The sequence below is a fragment of the Ostrinia nubilalis genome, chromosome 18, assembly GCF_963855985.1.
Source record: "Ostrinia nubilalis chromosome 18, ilOstNubi1.1, whole genome shotgun sequence".
NCBI lineage: Eukaryota > Metazoa > Arthropoda > Insecta > Lepidoptera > Crambidae > Ostrinia > Ostrinia nubilalis.
In genome coordinates this window covers 5,013,922-5,030,657 of record NC_087105.1, presented here as the reverse complement: position 1 = coordinate 5,030,657, position 16,736 = coordinate 5,013,922, and the positions used below count along the sequence as shown (strand labels likewise).

General features: G+C 38.2%; 1 protein-coding gene across 2 annotated transcripts; it reads right to left on the bottom strand.

Moving 5' to 3' along the window:
* Positions 1–1,756: 1,756 nt before the first annotated feature.
* Positions 1,757–16,636, bottom strand: LOC135080550 (dolichyl-diphosphooligosaccharide--protein glycosyltransferase subunit STT3B). 2 transcript variants are annotated; one of them, XM_063975201.1, is made up of 15 exons: positions 16,321–16,635; positions 16,025–16,243; positions 15,511–15,754; positions 14,339–14,537; positions 13,180–13,351; positions 12,365–12,543; positions 11,537–11,721; positions 10,694–10,887; positions 10,179–10,281; positions 9,478–9,720; positions 9,117–9,214; positions 8,466–8,594; positions 7,352–7,436; positions 7,083–7,106; positions 1,757–3,430 (listed from the first exon to the last, which is right to left on the bottom strand). In XM_063975201.1, the coding sequence occupies exons 1-15, from the start codon at positions 16,500–16,502 to the stop codon at positions 3,353–3,355; spliced, it is 2,334 nt and encodes a 777-aa protein (XP_063831271.1). In that variant the 5' UTR covers positions 16,503–16,635; the 3' UTR covers positions 1,757–3,352. The 2 variants fall into 2 exon arrangements, with proteins under 2 accessions (XP_063831271.1, XP_063831272.1); XM_063975202.1 differs by lacking the exon at positions 7,083–7,106 and having other exon boundaries at positions 16,321–16,636.
* Between the last annotated feature and the right edge of the window lie 100 nt (positions 16,637–16,736).

The following is a 16,736-nucleotide window of genomic DNA, read 5'->3' as shown; positions in this document are numbered from 1 at the left end:
AATAGGACAATGTAGTGTATTTTTTGATTATTTGTGAGCACAGTAGACCTTATTATGATGATATTAGTATATAATTATGGGTATTTAAATAAAAACCATGAATTAGTCTTCGTCCGTTTATTAAGAACATTGTACACCACAATGAATTCTTATCTACAGATCGATAAAACTCTGTTACAATTACGAAAACAAATAGTGTCGAGCAACAATAAAATTAAATACGCAACATGTAAAACACCCACTAGACAGTGTATATCAATTTAGTAAATAATATTTGAGATAATACACAAATGAAAAACTCGCACCGATGATCAAGTGTAAGCTAGACTGTCCTGCGTGGAAATTAGGGTTGATTATGGTTTGTCGTCTCGAGTACTTTTCTAATATCAAATCACAGCACTCGATGCTCAAGACGACGAAAGCCCTGACTAAAAGGATCATAGAAGTAATCTTGGACCACGTAGACAAAGTAACACTTTCACAACTCGCATAGGAACAGCATGCTTACAATTGCTCACTTTAGAATACAATGAAAGACCTTATTACACGACGACACATATCAAACGTATTCAAACTTTGGTAGTTATCATTAATTACAATACATATATTATAACAAGTAGTCACAAAATATTATTGCATTCTTTGACGATTATATCAATACTCACACTAAAAAGAAAACGTGAACCCAAAACTAAGTGATAAGTACCGAAATGAACGAACGCCCTCTAGCGGCGCTAGACGTGTAACCAAATAAGGTGTTTCAGTGACAAATAAATCTAAAGATATCATTAATAATAATTCAATTATTATACACTTGGACGTAGCAATTACAAATATACTCTTTAAACAACATTATCCATTGTTTGTGAGGTTTATCTGTCTGATATGAACTCGCATACTATGTTGTTAGTTGTGTAACTGGGACTGGAATAACATTGTACGATGTGAAAAATTACGTATAGTGATAAATGTGAATATAAAATAAGCGCTTCGTGGAAACTGATGTTCATTTAAAACACATAGAAGTTCATAATACTATGTTATTTATTTTATAAATAAAATGCAGCCTATGTTGATAAAATCTCTGAAGGTGTTTACTATTTCTGCCATTTTTTCTGACAGTTATTAGATGATATTTATTCGAGTTCAGAACTTCAGACTGTAGAGATCATGTTTAGTAAATCACAAACATGAGTTTCCATTCCGCGAGGTTTCGACTTTATTCGCGTGACGAACCGCGATCGGCGAAACCGTAAAAATGCACCAGTGCCAAAACATCAAATAAACCACCTAGATCACGAAAAACGTTTACCTAATGGACTAAATACATATTGGTGTCAGTCGTTTATCAGTATTTGTATCATCAGTGGTAAGACTGCAAGGTACACAATCAAAGGCCGACAAATTTATTGCTATAGGATTATAGGATTCTCAACTTTTTTGTCATCATAATAAAGCTTAATATTATCAAAATAAAACATCATTATACATCATAGATCTATCTACTCAGATATAAAATAACTTTCTTTGTAAAAATTAAGGAACTTCGATACCTATTTTAGAGCTGGCGATATAGTGTAATCTGTAAAGTAAAAAAAGCTTGTGTCCCAACTTTTCTTTTTCTCTCTCGAAATTGAACTAATTTAATTATTTTGATAATTAACATTAAATGGTTTGATAGATCCTAAATTATCGTAAACTTATGAAGATCGGATATGCAAAGGAACAGCAACCAGGTTCACATAAAAGAACTATATCAAAGGACGAAATTGGTGTTGTATTCGTTTATATTGTCTCGGTTGTTCTTACATTATTAATTTATTTATGAGGGTTATACAAAATATTTGTTTTATTAGTTCGGTATACATTGGTGTTAAATTATACTTTTACAGTGTTTACAGAGCGATTGTCACATTTCAAACTTTAGGGACCCTGTTCATGAAGATATTTTAGACCACGAAAAATATATGGATATCTTTTGACGTAGTGTGTAGATTACTGTAGATGTTACAAAAGTGTGAAATGTACCAGTGTGAAGTGTGAAGTTTGTACGACCATGCCATTCTCTATGTAGTCTTGGCAACGAAATGCAGTATTAGGCCAAGGTAGGTTACGCTGCTGGGTAGCTAAATTCTAAAATATACAGGGTGACAGGTAAAGCGATACATTCCTTGAGCGCATTCAGAGGGCAGCTCAAGATATTCAGCAAAGTTTGACAACAAGAGTCACAAAAACAGAAGTGAGAAACAGACTACGAGCTTGTATTAGAAGACGGGGCTCACAGTTTGAGCAGGACTTAAAATAATGTACCTAGATAAAATTAGGTGATACAATTATTATTAAAATACTAAGTTTTTCATTTATTGAGACCCAAAAACAGTTGTTAGTGTGACTTTTTTATTTATTTATTTTTTTATGAAAGTATCTTACTAGACGTTTAAATTCAAATAAAAAAATAATTATGCAGTGTTTGTTAAACACCTGTACCTTTTTGAATAGCTAATGAATCAAGGAACTAAATTCTGTAATTTGTACACGACATTCCATACATTTTTTCTTGGAAATTCTTCGTTTAATTACCTAAAACATATTTTTTTTGCAAAATAATACATGGTTTTTTAGCTTTTACTTGAGTAATGACGATTCTTTCTTGCAAATTTTAATTTAAAATGTCAATCTTATTATTTAGCTATACGAATACAACAAAAAAGTTACCATTATTCCGTATTCTTCATTACAAGGGTACATTTTAACATAAAAACTGGAGATTTTTTTAAAAATACTTAAATCTTGAATAACTTGGAAATGAACAAGTTGTGGACATGGTGTCATATGACTTAAATGACTGCAAATAAGCTCTACTTTAACCCCTTTCAAGGAATGTATCGCTTTACCTGTCACCCTGTATAAGCGCACTTCTGGCTGGTAGAAACAAGAGGAAGGCAAGCTTCCTGCCGAATCCGTTTTGAACTATCTGTAGACGCTAAACCAATGACATCGGAGGACATTTTATGGTTTTTAGTGAGTGTACCTCCGCGAATAAGTTGTTTGAAGCTTCATAGGGTGATATTTAAATTAAGTTTGACTAGTCAATTGGCTTATTTTACAATAGTTCCCAAGAGTGTGTTAAAGCTCTTGGGGTATTTTTTCTGTCATTTAATATTTTTATCAAAAGAAAAACAAATGGCAATCGATGTGACAAAATTTTGTATTACATCGCGCCAAAACAGGCAGCGTAACCTAAAACTGCATTGTAAAACGAACATTCCTTGCCTGACATTAGTAGAGAACAGCATGGCAGTGTGCGGTCACGATCCCTGACAGCCTACCACTGACGCGGCTACCGGCGGCGTCACTCCAGCCGCGCCACCTTCTTGCCTTTCACCACCGTGGGCTTGTTCTTTAGGAGGCCTTTTCTTCTCTTCGAAGTCTGCAAAGATAATGATTTTAATATAACACTACAACGGTACAATAGATTTGTATAGTTCACATCAAAAATATCATACAGCTTCACACGTTGGCCCCAACATTGCACTATGGAGCGAAATTGCGATTTATGGACATAGCGATTTTTTTCACAATTTCTATTTGAAAAAAATACCTATCGATAGGTTACGTTATTCTGATGAATAAATGCTGCACAAGTTTTTCTCTAAAACCAATAGTTTGACTGGAAAAAAAAATTTTCCATTTTCGTTGTATGGAATGAAACATAAAGTGGTCGATTTCGACTAAGCCTTGACAGATCTTGCTTTGAAACTACTTGAGCCTTGTTCTATGGCTTGTTGACTGTAATCCTATGCTATCAGCGCGCATCCAAAGTTGCCCGTTCACAAGTTATGAGGTTCTGAAAAATTAAAAAAAAGTAAGTAAAAGTGACTTTTTTTTGGAATATCTTTAAAGATTTAACAAAAATATAAAGGTTTTATACGTTAATAATGTAAATTAACCTTAAATTACTGCTAAAAACACATTTTAATAAACTTAAAAGGAATTAAATCAGCGATTTTTTTTTCACAATTTCTGTTTAAAAAAAATACCTATCGATAGGGTATGTTATTCTGATGAATAAATATTACGAACGTTTTTCTCTAAAACCAATAGTTTGGCTGGAAAAAAATATTTTCCATTTTCGTTGTATGGAATGAAACATAAAGTGGTCGATTTCGACTAAGCCTTGACAGATTTTGCTTTGAAACTACTTGAGCCTTGTTCTATAGCTTGTTGACTATAATCCTAGACTAACAGCGCGCGCACAAAGTTGCCCGTTCAGAAGTTATGAGGTTCCGAAAAATGAAAAGTAAAGTGAGTAAAATTGACTTTTCTTTAGATAAGACGACAAGAGAAAGGTTAATTACATTACTAAAGTATATAATTTTCATGTTTTAGTTGAATCTTTAAAGATTTATACCCAAAAAAAGATACTTTTACTTACTTTAATTTTCATTTTTTGGAACCTTATAACTTCTGAACGGGCAACTTTGGGCGCGCGCTGTTAGTGCAGGATTATAGTCAACAAGCCATAGAACAAGGCTCAAGTAGTTTCAAAGCAAAATCTGTTAAGGCTTAGTCGAAATCGACCACTTTATGTTTCATTCCATACAACGAAAATGGAAAATAATTTTTTCCAGCCAAACTATTGGTTTTAGAGAAAAGCGTTCGTAATATTTATTCATTAGAATAACATACCCTATCGATAGGTATTTTTTTTAAACAGAAATTGTGAAAAATAAAATCGCTGATTTAATTCCTTTTAAGTTTATTAAAATGTGTTTTTAGCAGTAATTTAAGGTTAATTTACATTATTAAAGTATAAAATCTTTATATTTTTGTTAAATCTTTAAAGATATTCCAAAAAAAAGTCACTTTTACTTACTTTTTTTTAATTTTCAACCGACTTCAAAAAAGGAGGAGGTTCTCAATTCGACCCGTATGTTTTTTTTTTTTTTTTTTTTCTATGTTTGTTACGCGATAACTCCGCCAATTATGAACCGATTTGAACAAATCTTTTTTCGGCGTATAGGTAATACCTCAAGGGTGGTCCCATTTAAATTTAATAATAAAAAAAACAACCCCCAAGGGTGGAAAATTGGGGATGAACTTTTTTATACGCAATATCTCCGCCGATTATAAACCAATTTGAACGATTATTTTTTTGTTGAATAGGTATTATCAAAAGGGTGGTTCCATGCGAATTTGAAGAAAATATTTCACCCCCAAGGGTGGAAAATTGGGGATGAACTTTTTTATACGCAATATTTCCGCCGATTATGAACCAATTTTTTTTGGTCTCAGTGTACTGCCTACCTTCAGTGGTAACATCAAGGTAATAATTAGTTAACTAAAAAGCAAGAAATAAGTAAAATTTTATAAAAAAAAATAAAACCGACTCCAAAAAACCTACACTAAAACGTAGAAAAATAATTACTAATTACCTACTTATTTATTAGGACGAATTATTAATATTTATGTAGGTATACCATGATTGATACTTTTGGAGTCGGTGCAGGCAAACTTTACATGTTTCATAATCTTGGCACCGACTCCAGAAGTATCAATCATGGTATACCTACATAAATATTAATAATTCGTCCTAATAAATAAGTAGGTAATTAGTAATTATTTTTCTACGTTTTAGTGTAGGTTTTTTGGAGTCGGTTTTATTTTTTTTTATAAAATTTTTCAGAACCTCATAACTTGTGAACGGGCAACTTTGGGCGCGCGCTGTTAGTGCAGGATTATAGTCAACAAGCCATAGAACAAGGCTCAAGTAGTTTCAAAGCAAAATCTGTTAAGGCTTAGTCGAAATCGACCACTTTATGTTTCATTCCATACAACGAAAATGGAAAATATTTTTTTCCAGCCAAACTATTGGTTTTAGAGAAAAACGTTCGTAATATTTATTCATCAGAATAACATACCCTATCGATAGGTATTTTTTTTAAACAGAAATTGTGAAAAAAAAATCGCTGATTTAATTCCTTTTAAGTTTATTAAAATGTGTTTTTAGCAGTAATTTAAGGTTAATTTACATTATTAACGTATAAAACCTTTATATTTTTGTTAAATCTTTAAAGATATTCCAAAAAAAAGTCACTTTTACTAACTTTTTTTTAATTTTTCAGAACCTCATAACTTGTGAACGGGCAACTTTGGATGCGCGCTGATAGCATAGGATTACAGTCAACAAGCCATAGAACAAGGCTCAAGTAGTTTCAAAGCAAGATCTGTCAAGGCTTAGTCGAAATCGACCACTTTATGTTTTATTCCATACAACGAAAATGGAAAATTTTTTTTTCCAGTCAAACTATTGGTTTTAGAGAAAAACTTGTGCAGCATTTATTCATCAGAATAACGTAACCTATCGATAGGTATTTTTTTCAAATAGAAATTGTGAAAAAAATCGCTATGTCCATAAATCGCAATTTCGCTCCATAGTGCATTGGTCCAAAAGCTATTCGTACAATCAGCGTCAAAAATTCGTGACACCCAAAGTAGACAAAAAGTTAATAACACAACCTTATTTCATTTCTGACAAAGACGTGTTTTGCAAACTTATTGGCTACTTTGGGTGTCACGAACTATTTGACTATACAACGTGTGAATTTAGAAAATAGTATTGGCAACAACATTCGGACAAGCTATTTTCTAGATCTAAAGGACGAGTGGCTTTGGGGCCAACATGTGGCGACTGTACACATCTAATACAAATGGTTTGTAACTGTAAAGATATTTTTGATGCAGACTGTCGGACATTTAAAAAAAACACGTATCGACATGCACGTAAGCATACTAAAAACAAAGATTTCGTCGCAGTCGTTGACTCACCCATTTTATTGGGCAGTATTTAAAGAAGGCAATTAGAAAATGTGAAATTAGACGTCAAGTATTCAAGGCATAATTGTTTACAAACGGCTCTGACAAAATCACAGCGATCAAACCATACAAAAACAAAAATTTAGCTTTGCAAGACATTGAACATGACGAAAACAAAAAACATCACAAACATGTAACTAAAACCTTAAGAAAAGAAACGCTACATATAGAAAACGACATGCATTTTATCATTCAAGTTACTGTACCAAATTTCCAGGTCCTATCGCAAGCTGTAACAATACAGGTAAATGTTACACTTTTTAATATTTTAAAACAGGAAAATATTAGTACTATTTGTAATAAAGATTCTCGGTAAGAGATAAAGAATCTATTCCCACTTCTGTTTCACAATGCAGCAACTCCTGAGTAACTGATCTGATATACAGCTCGACCGCCATTGTAACCTAACCATTGAAGGCTAAGTTAGTCCCGGGGCTAAAAAACTAGAGAAATTAAACACTGGCATTTTACGAACCTTTTTAGAAACAGCACCGGTGGTTGATATTGTCCTCTTTGCCAATGGAAGACGAGGGCGGTTGAATTCATCAGGTTTTTTGACCCTGTAACAATGAATGAAAATGTCAAATTGTTATCTTGAGTTGATGAAGAAAGATCCATGATTGATCCTTTTTCAAGCCCTTCTGGTAACAAGATTTCCCGAAAACAGCCACATGCTATGTATGCTAGTCGCAACAAAGGGCCCCCGCTGAAAATCAGTTTCCAGACTTCTCGATGTATGCTGCTGAGCGGCTCCTTTTCTTTTATGCAGAACAAGGCAGGTATTTGACCGCAATCGCACCTGATGTTAAGTGATAGCACCTGTCTAGGGTGGTACATTATCTGCCCTGTAAGTGTTGCTTAACGATTGTATGTCGTTGCCACTTAAGCAGTTGCTTGTGCATTTTCTTCTTTTTCTGTACCTTCTACCAATAAATAATTGTACGGGCGGGTGTAAGGCACTGCTCCCGTCCCCGGGATATGTGGTCAGGAAGGAAACTCTAGTGTGCATAGAGTCCCGATCGTGTTCGTACAATTAACTATCCATATATTATGTGCGATACATTTGAATTTCATAATATTATTCTGCATAGTTTCCTATACATGTACCGGTATATAAGATTTTAAACTTTCGCGTTCCATTTTAACTAAAATAGTAAGACACGGGTCTTCTTAACGCGACGTTTATTAATGAGTTACATTATGTACTCACGGCTTGACGTTTCAGCTGCTATGCTGCAGCCGTGGTCACAAGCAGACTGGCGGCTCGCGGCGTCGTCCGTTCGGGCGGACTTCAACTACCTTCATATTGTCATTTGTTACACTACCACTAGTGATGTTACCACGATACACAAGCCGTGAGTACATAATGTAACTTATAGTCATAGTCATAGTCATTTATTCCATAAACAATAACATTATCGTATTGGAAATATTACAAAAAACATGTAAAATTAAAAAACATCAACCGATATAAAATCACAAATTATACAACACAGCATAAAACTTTAAGGAAGCATTTAACAAAATGAGATCTTTACTTTTTATTAATAAACGTCGCGTTAAAACCCGTGTCTTACTATTTTATGTACCTGTATATCCGGACGAGCCAGTGCTCGGTGGTGTAGGCCTCCTCCAGGTAGGTGAGCTTGAAGCCGCGGTTGCCGGGCAGCGCGCCGCGCGTGCGGTCGTAGCCCGGCGGGCTCCCGCCGCTGTCGTATCTGACAACAATACATCATTAATGTCATCATCATCATTAGCGATGATAGCTGAATGGTAGAGGACTGGGCGACTCGAGATCCGGAGAATGTTAGTACGAATATCGGGCTAAACACAAATCATCAACATTATCATCGTCATTATCATCAGCGACAATAACCGAACGGTAAAAGACTGGCCGACTCGAAATCCGAGGAGCGCTCGAACCCCAATTTAACTGATAATGAAAAAAAGCTCGTCATCATCGTCATAATCATTATCGGTTCATTTAGTCTACACTACAGAAGCACCACCTTCTCTAATTTACCAGAGGCAAATGGAAAACTTGACCTACACTCCTCAAGCTAGCTAGTTGTGTCGGGGAGGCCTGATGTTCGCGTATTTCTCCCTTAGACGTTTACGACATCTACGAGAATGGCGGGGGTGGTTATATTCTAATTTTGCCGATAGAGTAGAATAGATTGCTTTACTATACTAGCATGTATAACTGATACTATATCCATAATAATTATGATATGTCTTACCTATAATATGATAACTTATACATTAAACAGTTGAGCATAGTTTTCGACGCTTCTGAATCAACTCTGTATTCGCCTCTCTCCGTGAAATAGTCGGCTTCCTGCAAACAACACAAAATATAAATAAAGACACAAAACAAACACAAACTTGTATTCATGATTACAAAGATCTAAATTACGAACGAAATAATAGTGAATTAAGCTTCAACTACTCTCAAGAAGCCCGCGCGTGGTCTCAGCAAATTGACACATCTTCAATCAAACTCAAGGGGATTAAGGGGGATATCATCAAATCTATCATGCATGCATTTAGATATCCTTCATTCAAACTTAGTATTTGATATTAAAACAAAAAAGCCCTTACGTGTATATCCTTAGGGTGTTCTCCCTCAGCAATGCGGACCATCCAGATGAATTTATTGATGTCATCTCCTGAGTACCCAATCGCGCCGCCAAAGATCACCAAAACATAGTCCACGTCTAGTTCCGTCATTATAGAGTAGGCGGCGCTCTCGTTACTGGCCATAGCCTTGCCTACGAGCGCTATGTGAGAGTTATTCCATGTGTTGTTATCCACTAGTGTTGTTCGGTTGCCCATGCCAGCGATCTGTGGGAAGAAGGATAAAATTAGAATCGAAGTTTGGTCGCTAGACAGGAAACCCACTGCTTCTGATAGATAAAATGAATCCTACTCTTGGACTTATCACAGCGCCATCTTGTCCCGAACTTAGGAAACTTGACCTTAAGAGATTTCCCGAATACAAAACAGGTCCCCGATTGCGATAAAAATTATCAGCTGCAACGCGATTGGATGACGAACGAAAATCAGCTTTTGACAAATCCGTATCGTAGTATCGTTTTGATAGATACTTCCAACGACGCTTAAACGCAGCGCAATGCGCGAATGAATTGGGGTCATTACAAATTAGCGCAATCGGGCCCTAGGACTGTTCCCGTCTCTTGTTAACTGACCTAAATTACAATCTAACTCTTTCCATTTCTATACATAGGACAAAATTTAACTATAAGCACGGTTTTGGGAAAATTTGTAATTTGTTGACTCACCTGGTAACCATAATCCCACCAAGACATGATTCTCGCATCCTCAGCCGTGTTCTGAGACAACCATCCGTAAGCTTCCCTGAAGTCGTCCAGAATTCTTCGCGATCTGTTTGTAAATAAAACATTGATAGTTATTTCCAATGATCGCTCTCGGTGGACGGTGACCTTATGAAAGTCGCGGGAAGACCTTTGTCAAAAAGTGGACGTTTGAAAGTTTACAGCATTGTCATCAGGTCATTTGATCTCCAGGGCGAGAGCATGACCTTTGCTAATTTACCATGAAATCAATGGAGAATTTGACCTACAACCCGGTCGACCGGACCTGGCAGCCGTGATGACGACGTCACATCGACGCTCTGTTAGTGGGAGGGAGAGACGCATTTCAGCGAGGAGCAGCATCGAGCAGTTAGCTCGATCGGATTGTATACTCCCCACGTTGGGCAGCGGTCATCAGTTCAACGAACTATGAGCCTCGTCCACTGCCACTTATGTTTGGCAATTTACTATTGGAACCTTACCCGTCGTTCCCGTAGCTGGCCAGCACGATGCTCGGGCTGGAGTAGGCGTTGGAGGTGGCCCAGGTGCAGTGCACGGAGAACAGCATCAGCAGGATCATGAACGCGATGAGCGTGCCCGAGCGGACGTTCATGCCTAGACCGCCCTCGCCGCCGTTGGTGGTGGTCTCGTGTGGCCGCTTCTTTAGCTTGCCCGCCTGGATGCAAAAGAAATGTATTAAATTACCACGACTTATAAGTCAGACCAAGTATTAGGCCTCTTGTACATTAGCTTCTTTCGAACGTTGTCATTTCGCTGCGTCTGCGCAGCGTCAACGCGGCGCTGGCGTCGCGTCCGTAAATAAGCAACGCAACCTTTTCACCCACTTTGCCACTCACTTTAACATTGGCACTATTGGTAGAAAGAACACATGTGATGTCCAGAATGCAGTTAGCACCCGATAACACTTGTCCTATAAGAAATTTGCGTTAGCGCGCTACGTAGCTCCGGCGTTCGTCAGCCACTTAGCATTGACGTTGCGGCGACGCTAAGCCAGCCACGCTACGCGGGCGCTAAAAAGATGTCGCCACTCGAAATACGCTGTGTACTTAGGGAGTCTGTTAGTCAGTTAAAAAACTACACAGTCGGCGTCAGCGTCAACCACCGTGGTTACCCACCTTGTCGTACAGGCTCTTGGACTCGTCGTCAGGCGGCGGCGCACTAAGCTCCTCCTCTCGCAGCACCAGGTCGAGTAGCACCGAGAAGGCAATGCCAGCCAGCACGCACACGGCAGGCGTCAGCGTCAGCATCACACACACAACACTAGCGTCAGCGTCAGTTACTGAGCTGTGGCTAGGACAACCCACCTTGTCGTACAGGCTCTTTGACTCGTCATCAGGCGGCGGCGCACTAAGCTCCTCCTCTCGCAGCACCAGGTCGAGTAGTACCGAGAAGGCAATGCCAGCCAGCACGCACACGGCAGGCGTCAGCGTCAGCATCAGACGCACCATGACTCCCGCGAAGTATACTGCGCTGAGCGCGTAGAGGGCCACTGGAAAGGAAGAATACAATCTAGATCCACATGTTGGTGGCAATGCTGGCCCCAAAACTACTTTGACAAATGCTGGTCAATTAATACAGCTCTACATATTTGGCCCAATACTTTTTGACCAATATTGGTAGTTGGGCATTGGGCCGCGACCCGTCCACACGGTGGCGCCAACGTCATTCTTGTTGCAACGCGCATTGAGTGTTTCCGTTTCGCGCAAGGGCGATTATCACACTGCACCGCGCTCCACCGCGGTCCGCGTGGCGTCACATAACGAATCCCGTGCGCAAATGCGTTGTCAGTGTGTTGTGCCGCGCGTGTTTTCTATACAAACTGAGGTACTTGCATATAATGATTAAATCTGTCGTCCCGCGTACCGCGGCGGAGCGCGGTGCAATGTAATAATCGACAAACACTCACTAATGAGCGCACCTAGCGAGTGACAGTTACTTTACTCGACATATGCGCCACTTCATTTCTCAAAACATTTCTTCCTTTTTCGTAACTTTTTTCTTTGTGTGTTCTACATTTTCAATCAACGTCAATTCTTTTTATTTAAGTAAACTTTTTTTTATCCCCAACGGGGAGAAGCTTTTGGCCAATAACAACAATAAGTAAATTTTTAATTTTCTCTATTGCGACTTACCAAAAACTCTCTCATCGTTGATATTCTTGATGCAGTACCATAGACCGACGGGGAAGGTGCACACCAACACGTGGAGGTCGAAGAAGAACGACGACCAGGTCGTCGGCTGGTGCTCCGACACCGACGCGATGATCGGGATGTGGATCTTGGCGTACGCTGTGTCCCAGAGGGAATAGAACCTGGAACAAGACAACACTTCATCATCATCATCATCAGCCAGGCTAAGATGTGCGTCGTGATATATTTTTTTATCGACGACAAAATGTATGGGAAAAATCAATAAAATGACGTGATAAACGCCTATCGCGCGCATCCTATGTACCAATTACCGATTTTCGGAGACAAATGGAGAATTTAGCCTACATTCCACACACTAGCATTGAATTTTAAAATGATGCAACAAGGTAGTCATCAGTAGATAATAAGAGTACAATTAGCAATTATCTTTGGCCTTGAGTAAAATACATATAATTTGAAACTACATTTTAATAAACTTTTTGACAAAGTTACATTACAATAAGGTCAATAGTCTGTAGAAGTCAATATTAAAGGCATATGCTCAGAACTTGACAGAAAATACAATATTATTCTGCTCCTTGTCTAGTGGTTACAAAGTTGAATTTTCATTTTCCATTTTCAGTTTAGGTGTTCAAACTAGTAAAATTCAAATTATAGTACAGCGACGGCACGTCAAGCTATAGAAGCCTCTTATGTACTAAGTAATAGGTGCGATTTTGTAACAAAAATCTATAGTCTAATGTGCTATTAGTCTGTACTGACTAACCAAAACTGCTCTAACCCTACTGATCGCTTACCGTCCACTCCACGGTGCAATGACGCCCATATAGGTCAACAGTACTACGACCAGGAAGACCGCGCCGGCCGCCAGGAACCCGCCAAAGATCAACAGCTGCTTCCACTGGCCCTTAGGGTTTAAGCTGTGCAGGTATTTGAGGGCGCCAACCGCCATTAACAGCGCGAAAACACCTGTAGGAAAAACACAAGGTCGTTTTGTACTCTTTTTGTATCGAATGGAGAGAAAGAACTGGATGATGATAGAAAAATCCGAAATAAGTTTTATTCTCAGTTTCATTCCCTACAGAATCCATAATGGCGTGATGGGAACATCTCCTAATGTTAGAAAGATGTATTATTTCGATACCACGAAGATTAAGGAGTTTTCTGCTAATAAATGAGTGAAAAAAGCAACAACTAAGGGTGAATAAGTTTGATAATTTGTCTAAATAATGGCACTTTTAATGAAAGTTTGTCATTTCTGTTGCAAATTCTTATTTCCTATTCTCCTACATTGGATAAAATGCTTCAAAATGCATACAACAAAGGGTTGTTGTTATTGTTGCCTTAAATTAATAAATTTTTAAGATAAGATGCTTTATCTCCCAATTTAAATAGCTCATGTGACATGTAAGTGGTCCAGAAATATTCAGGTCATGTGTCTCCACTGAAAGCCAATTGTGCTAATAATGCCTTCATTGAATAATACTGTGCGTGAGTAAGACATTTGCATACTTATTTTGTATTCAAATTGTCAATGAATACGTAATAAGTATACAGAGATAAGGTTTTATCGTTAAACTTTGTTCAAGTGTTCTCTCAACTCTGTGTACTCTTAACAATTGCTTATTTTATGCTTTGGAACAAGATATAACTACAGATCAAAAGTACAGAAACACCTTATTCAAAGTAGTTTCTATTACTGTAACAAATCATAAAGTAGTGTGTATATTAAAAACTCAGTCATAACAATGCAGCTTATCAGTGTTGAATGATTACATTAAATTTATTACACATTAAGTACATCAACACACAGTGAAGTTGTATGCATGCATATAATTGCAATTTTATCAATGTTTATTTAAGGATGGCTAATTTAATTTTGATTTATATTGATAAGTGGTGACAAAAAGTTTAATGTATGACTTTATGCAATGGTTTTCTATATAGTAATCTTACCTGACGCCGCCATGTGTTCACTAGTACGAATTGGCTGGAATCCTACAAATGGAATCTGCATGGACAACAGTAGCCCGATGATGTAGAATACTGTGTAGCTGACGAACAGTCGCTGCGAGAACCGTCCCATGATGAGCAGCACGAACACGTGGAGAGGGATCAGGTTGATGATGAACACGTAGCCTCCCCATGCTGACACCTAAAGCGTTCAATATTATAAGTCTAGCGCTTAGCTCAGCGGTTCCCGAATGGTGGTCCGCGGAACCCTGGGGTTCCGTGGAAAGGCCGCAAGGGTTCCGTAAAAAATATTATCCCACGTTTCGTGACCAACGTTGTTCGCTCGCACCGACTTGTTTACGCACAAGGGAAGGCGTGCGGGCGGAGTAGTACGGGGGTTCCGCTAGGAAAAGTATAATCAATTAGGGTTCCTTGGCAAAAAAAAAGTTGGGAAACCCTGGCTTAGCTGACTCAGTGCCTGAGGTAAGGGAACAGCACAAGTGTGTTTTGCGATTGTCAAATGTCAGCAAGACTTATCTCCTTCAGTGGGTCTAGATAAAGTGCAAATTATAATTGCAAACCAGTCGAAAAGCCCCTTTTTTGTATGGAGTTTTGATGGATTCGATTTTCGATTCGATCAAAAAGTGCGTTTTGTCTAGGGGGGCTGATTTGTATGCTCTGTCATGTCATATGTCAATGTCACCCCTCCTGTGCCACTCCCATACTACAGACATTGACTCAGTTATGTTAACCTATAGTTCATACCAGTGAGAATCTCTGTAATGTGACAACATCCTACAGTGGGAAATGGAACTCTATAAACATGCCACTATTGTTTACTTTCCAGTAAATGTCATAGCCATAATGAGCTGCAGAAATTATAATTGCTTTGGTACAGATAAGGCTTTTCTAATTGAAAGAGCCGTCATAAACACACTTAACATGTTTTTTATTATGGTTCTTTAGTCAAAATCTTGATAATGTTGAATAGGAAAATGGAATTGGTAAATGTTTATCATGAACCTGCCAATGTTACTAGCAATGATCCGAGTTCAAACACCAACATTATGATATTGTTCCTTCATTTACATACACCAAGTATTATTATGAGAACCATTTGTAAATCTAGAGTAGGTATTGGTTATTATTACAGGATATGAAAGTAACATACATACCATGTAAAAGTAAGACAGAGCAGTGCATATGGACCAGAAAACTGAGCCACTTTTGACACTCTTCAGCCACAAATAATATGTGAACTGCAGTGCAAATATAGCGATGCCCTCGTTGTCATAACTTCCGGCTACCGATCGACTGCTGTAGCCAGGCACAATGGCGATGAAGCAAGCGGCAAATAAGCCTGCTCCACGGGACCATAGCTCTGATGTTAGCAGATATGTAGCTATTGCTGTGAGGCCACTGCGAATTATTAAATTATTGATTAATTCATTTTGAAACAACACCTTATGAAAACTTGGATAAATTAATCAATATCAAATTATTGAGTTGGGATAAAAATGAAGTAAAATAAAAACTGGAGGAAGGGCAGGGAGGTGATGGTAGTATTGTTTATTTTTCTAATTGGAAGTCCCTGTTTCTGATACTGCCTGTACCTTTTAATGTTAGTTTAAAAAAGAGTTATGACTGCCTAAAAACTAGTAATAGGTCCTGATATTTGTAATTATTTACCTGAATACAGGGGCCAGGAAGACACAGATGTCTCTTATATGTATGGGGATATTCAAGGCATGTAATATCCAATGTATAGTGCCTGACGTGATCATCAAGCCAGGGTACACGGTGCCGCCCACAATACGGCCCAGCGGGTACCACGCACGCTCGTCGAACCAGTTCAAGAAGTTGTAAAATCCATGCTGTACCATGTATGCCGTCGAACGGTAGTTGAACCTAAAACAGATAAGCACATTGCGAAAGACCATTCCATTATTTTCAGGTTATCGAAAACAAAGCGGAGTGACACTCACCATGGATCAAACTCATGAATTATACTCTCAAACCGAATCACTGCAAAGAGCCGGGACGCAAAACCGGCCAGCCAAGCAAGCGATAGAACCGTAACAGTGATGAGGGTGCTGAAGCCGGCAGTATTATGGAATATCCCTTTGTTGCGGCCATTGCCCGGCCTCGCAACGGCGGTGGCCGGCATCTTAACTTGTAGTATTATTGATAACTAATCTAAAAAATCACAACAACTGTATTTTCATACATCAGTTCCAACAATTCGATTTTAGGAAAATTGACTGATCGCTGACTGACGGACACGTCTCTCTTATAAAAATTGCCAGGTGTAAAAATATTTTATTCCGGATAAACACTACTGTATGGAGTGTCGTGCACCAGATGTGATGATAATTTTAGGGGGAATCAAATTGAGCTCACT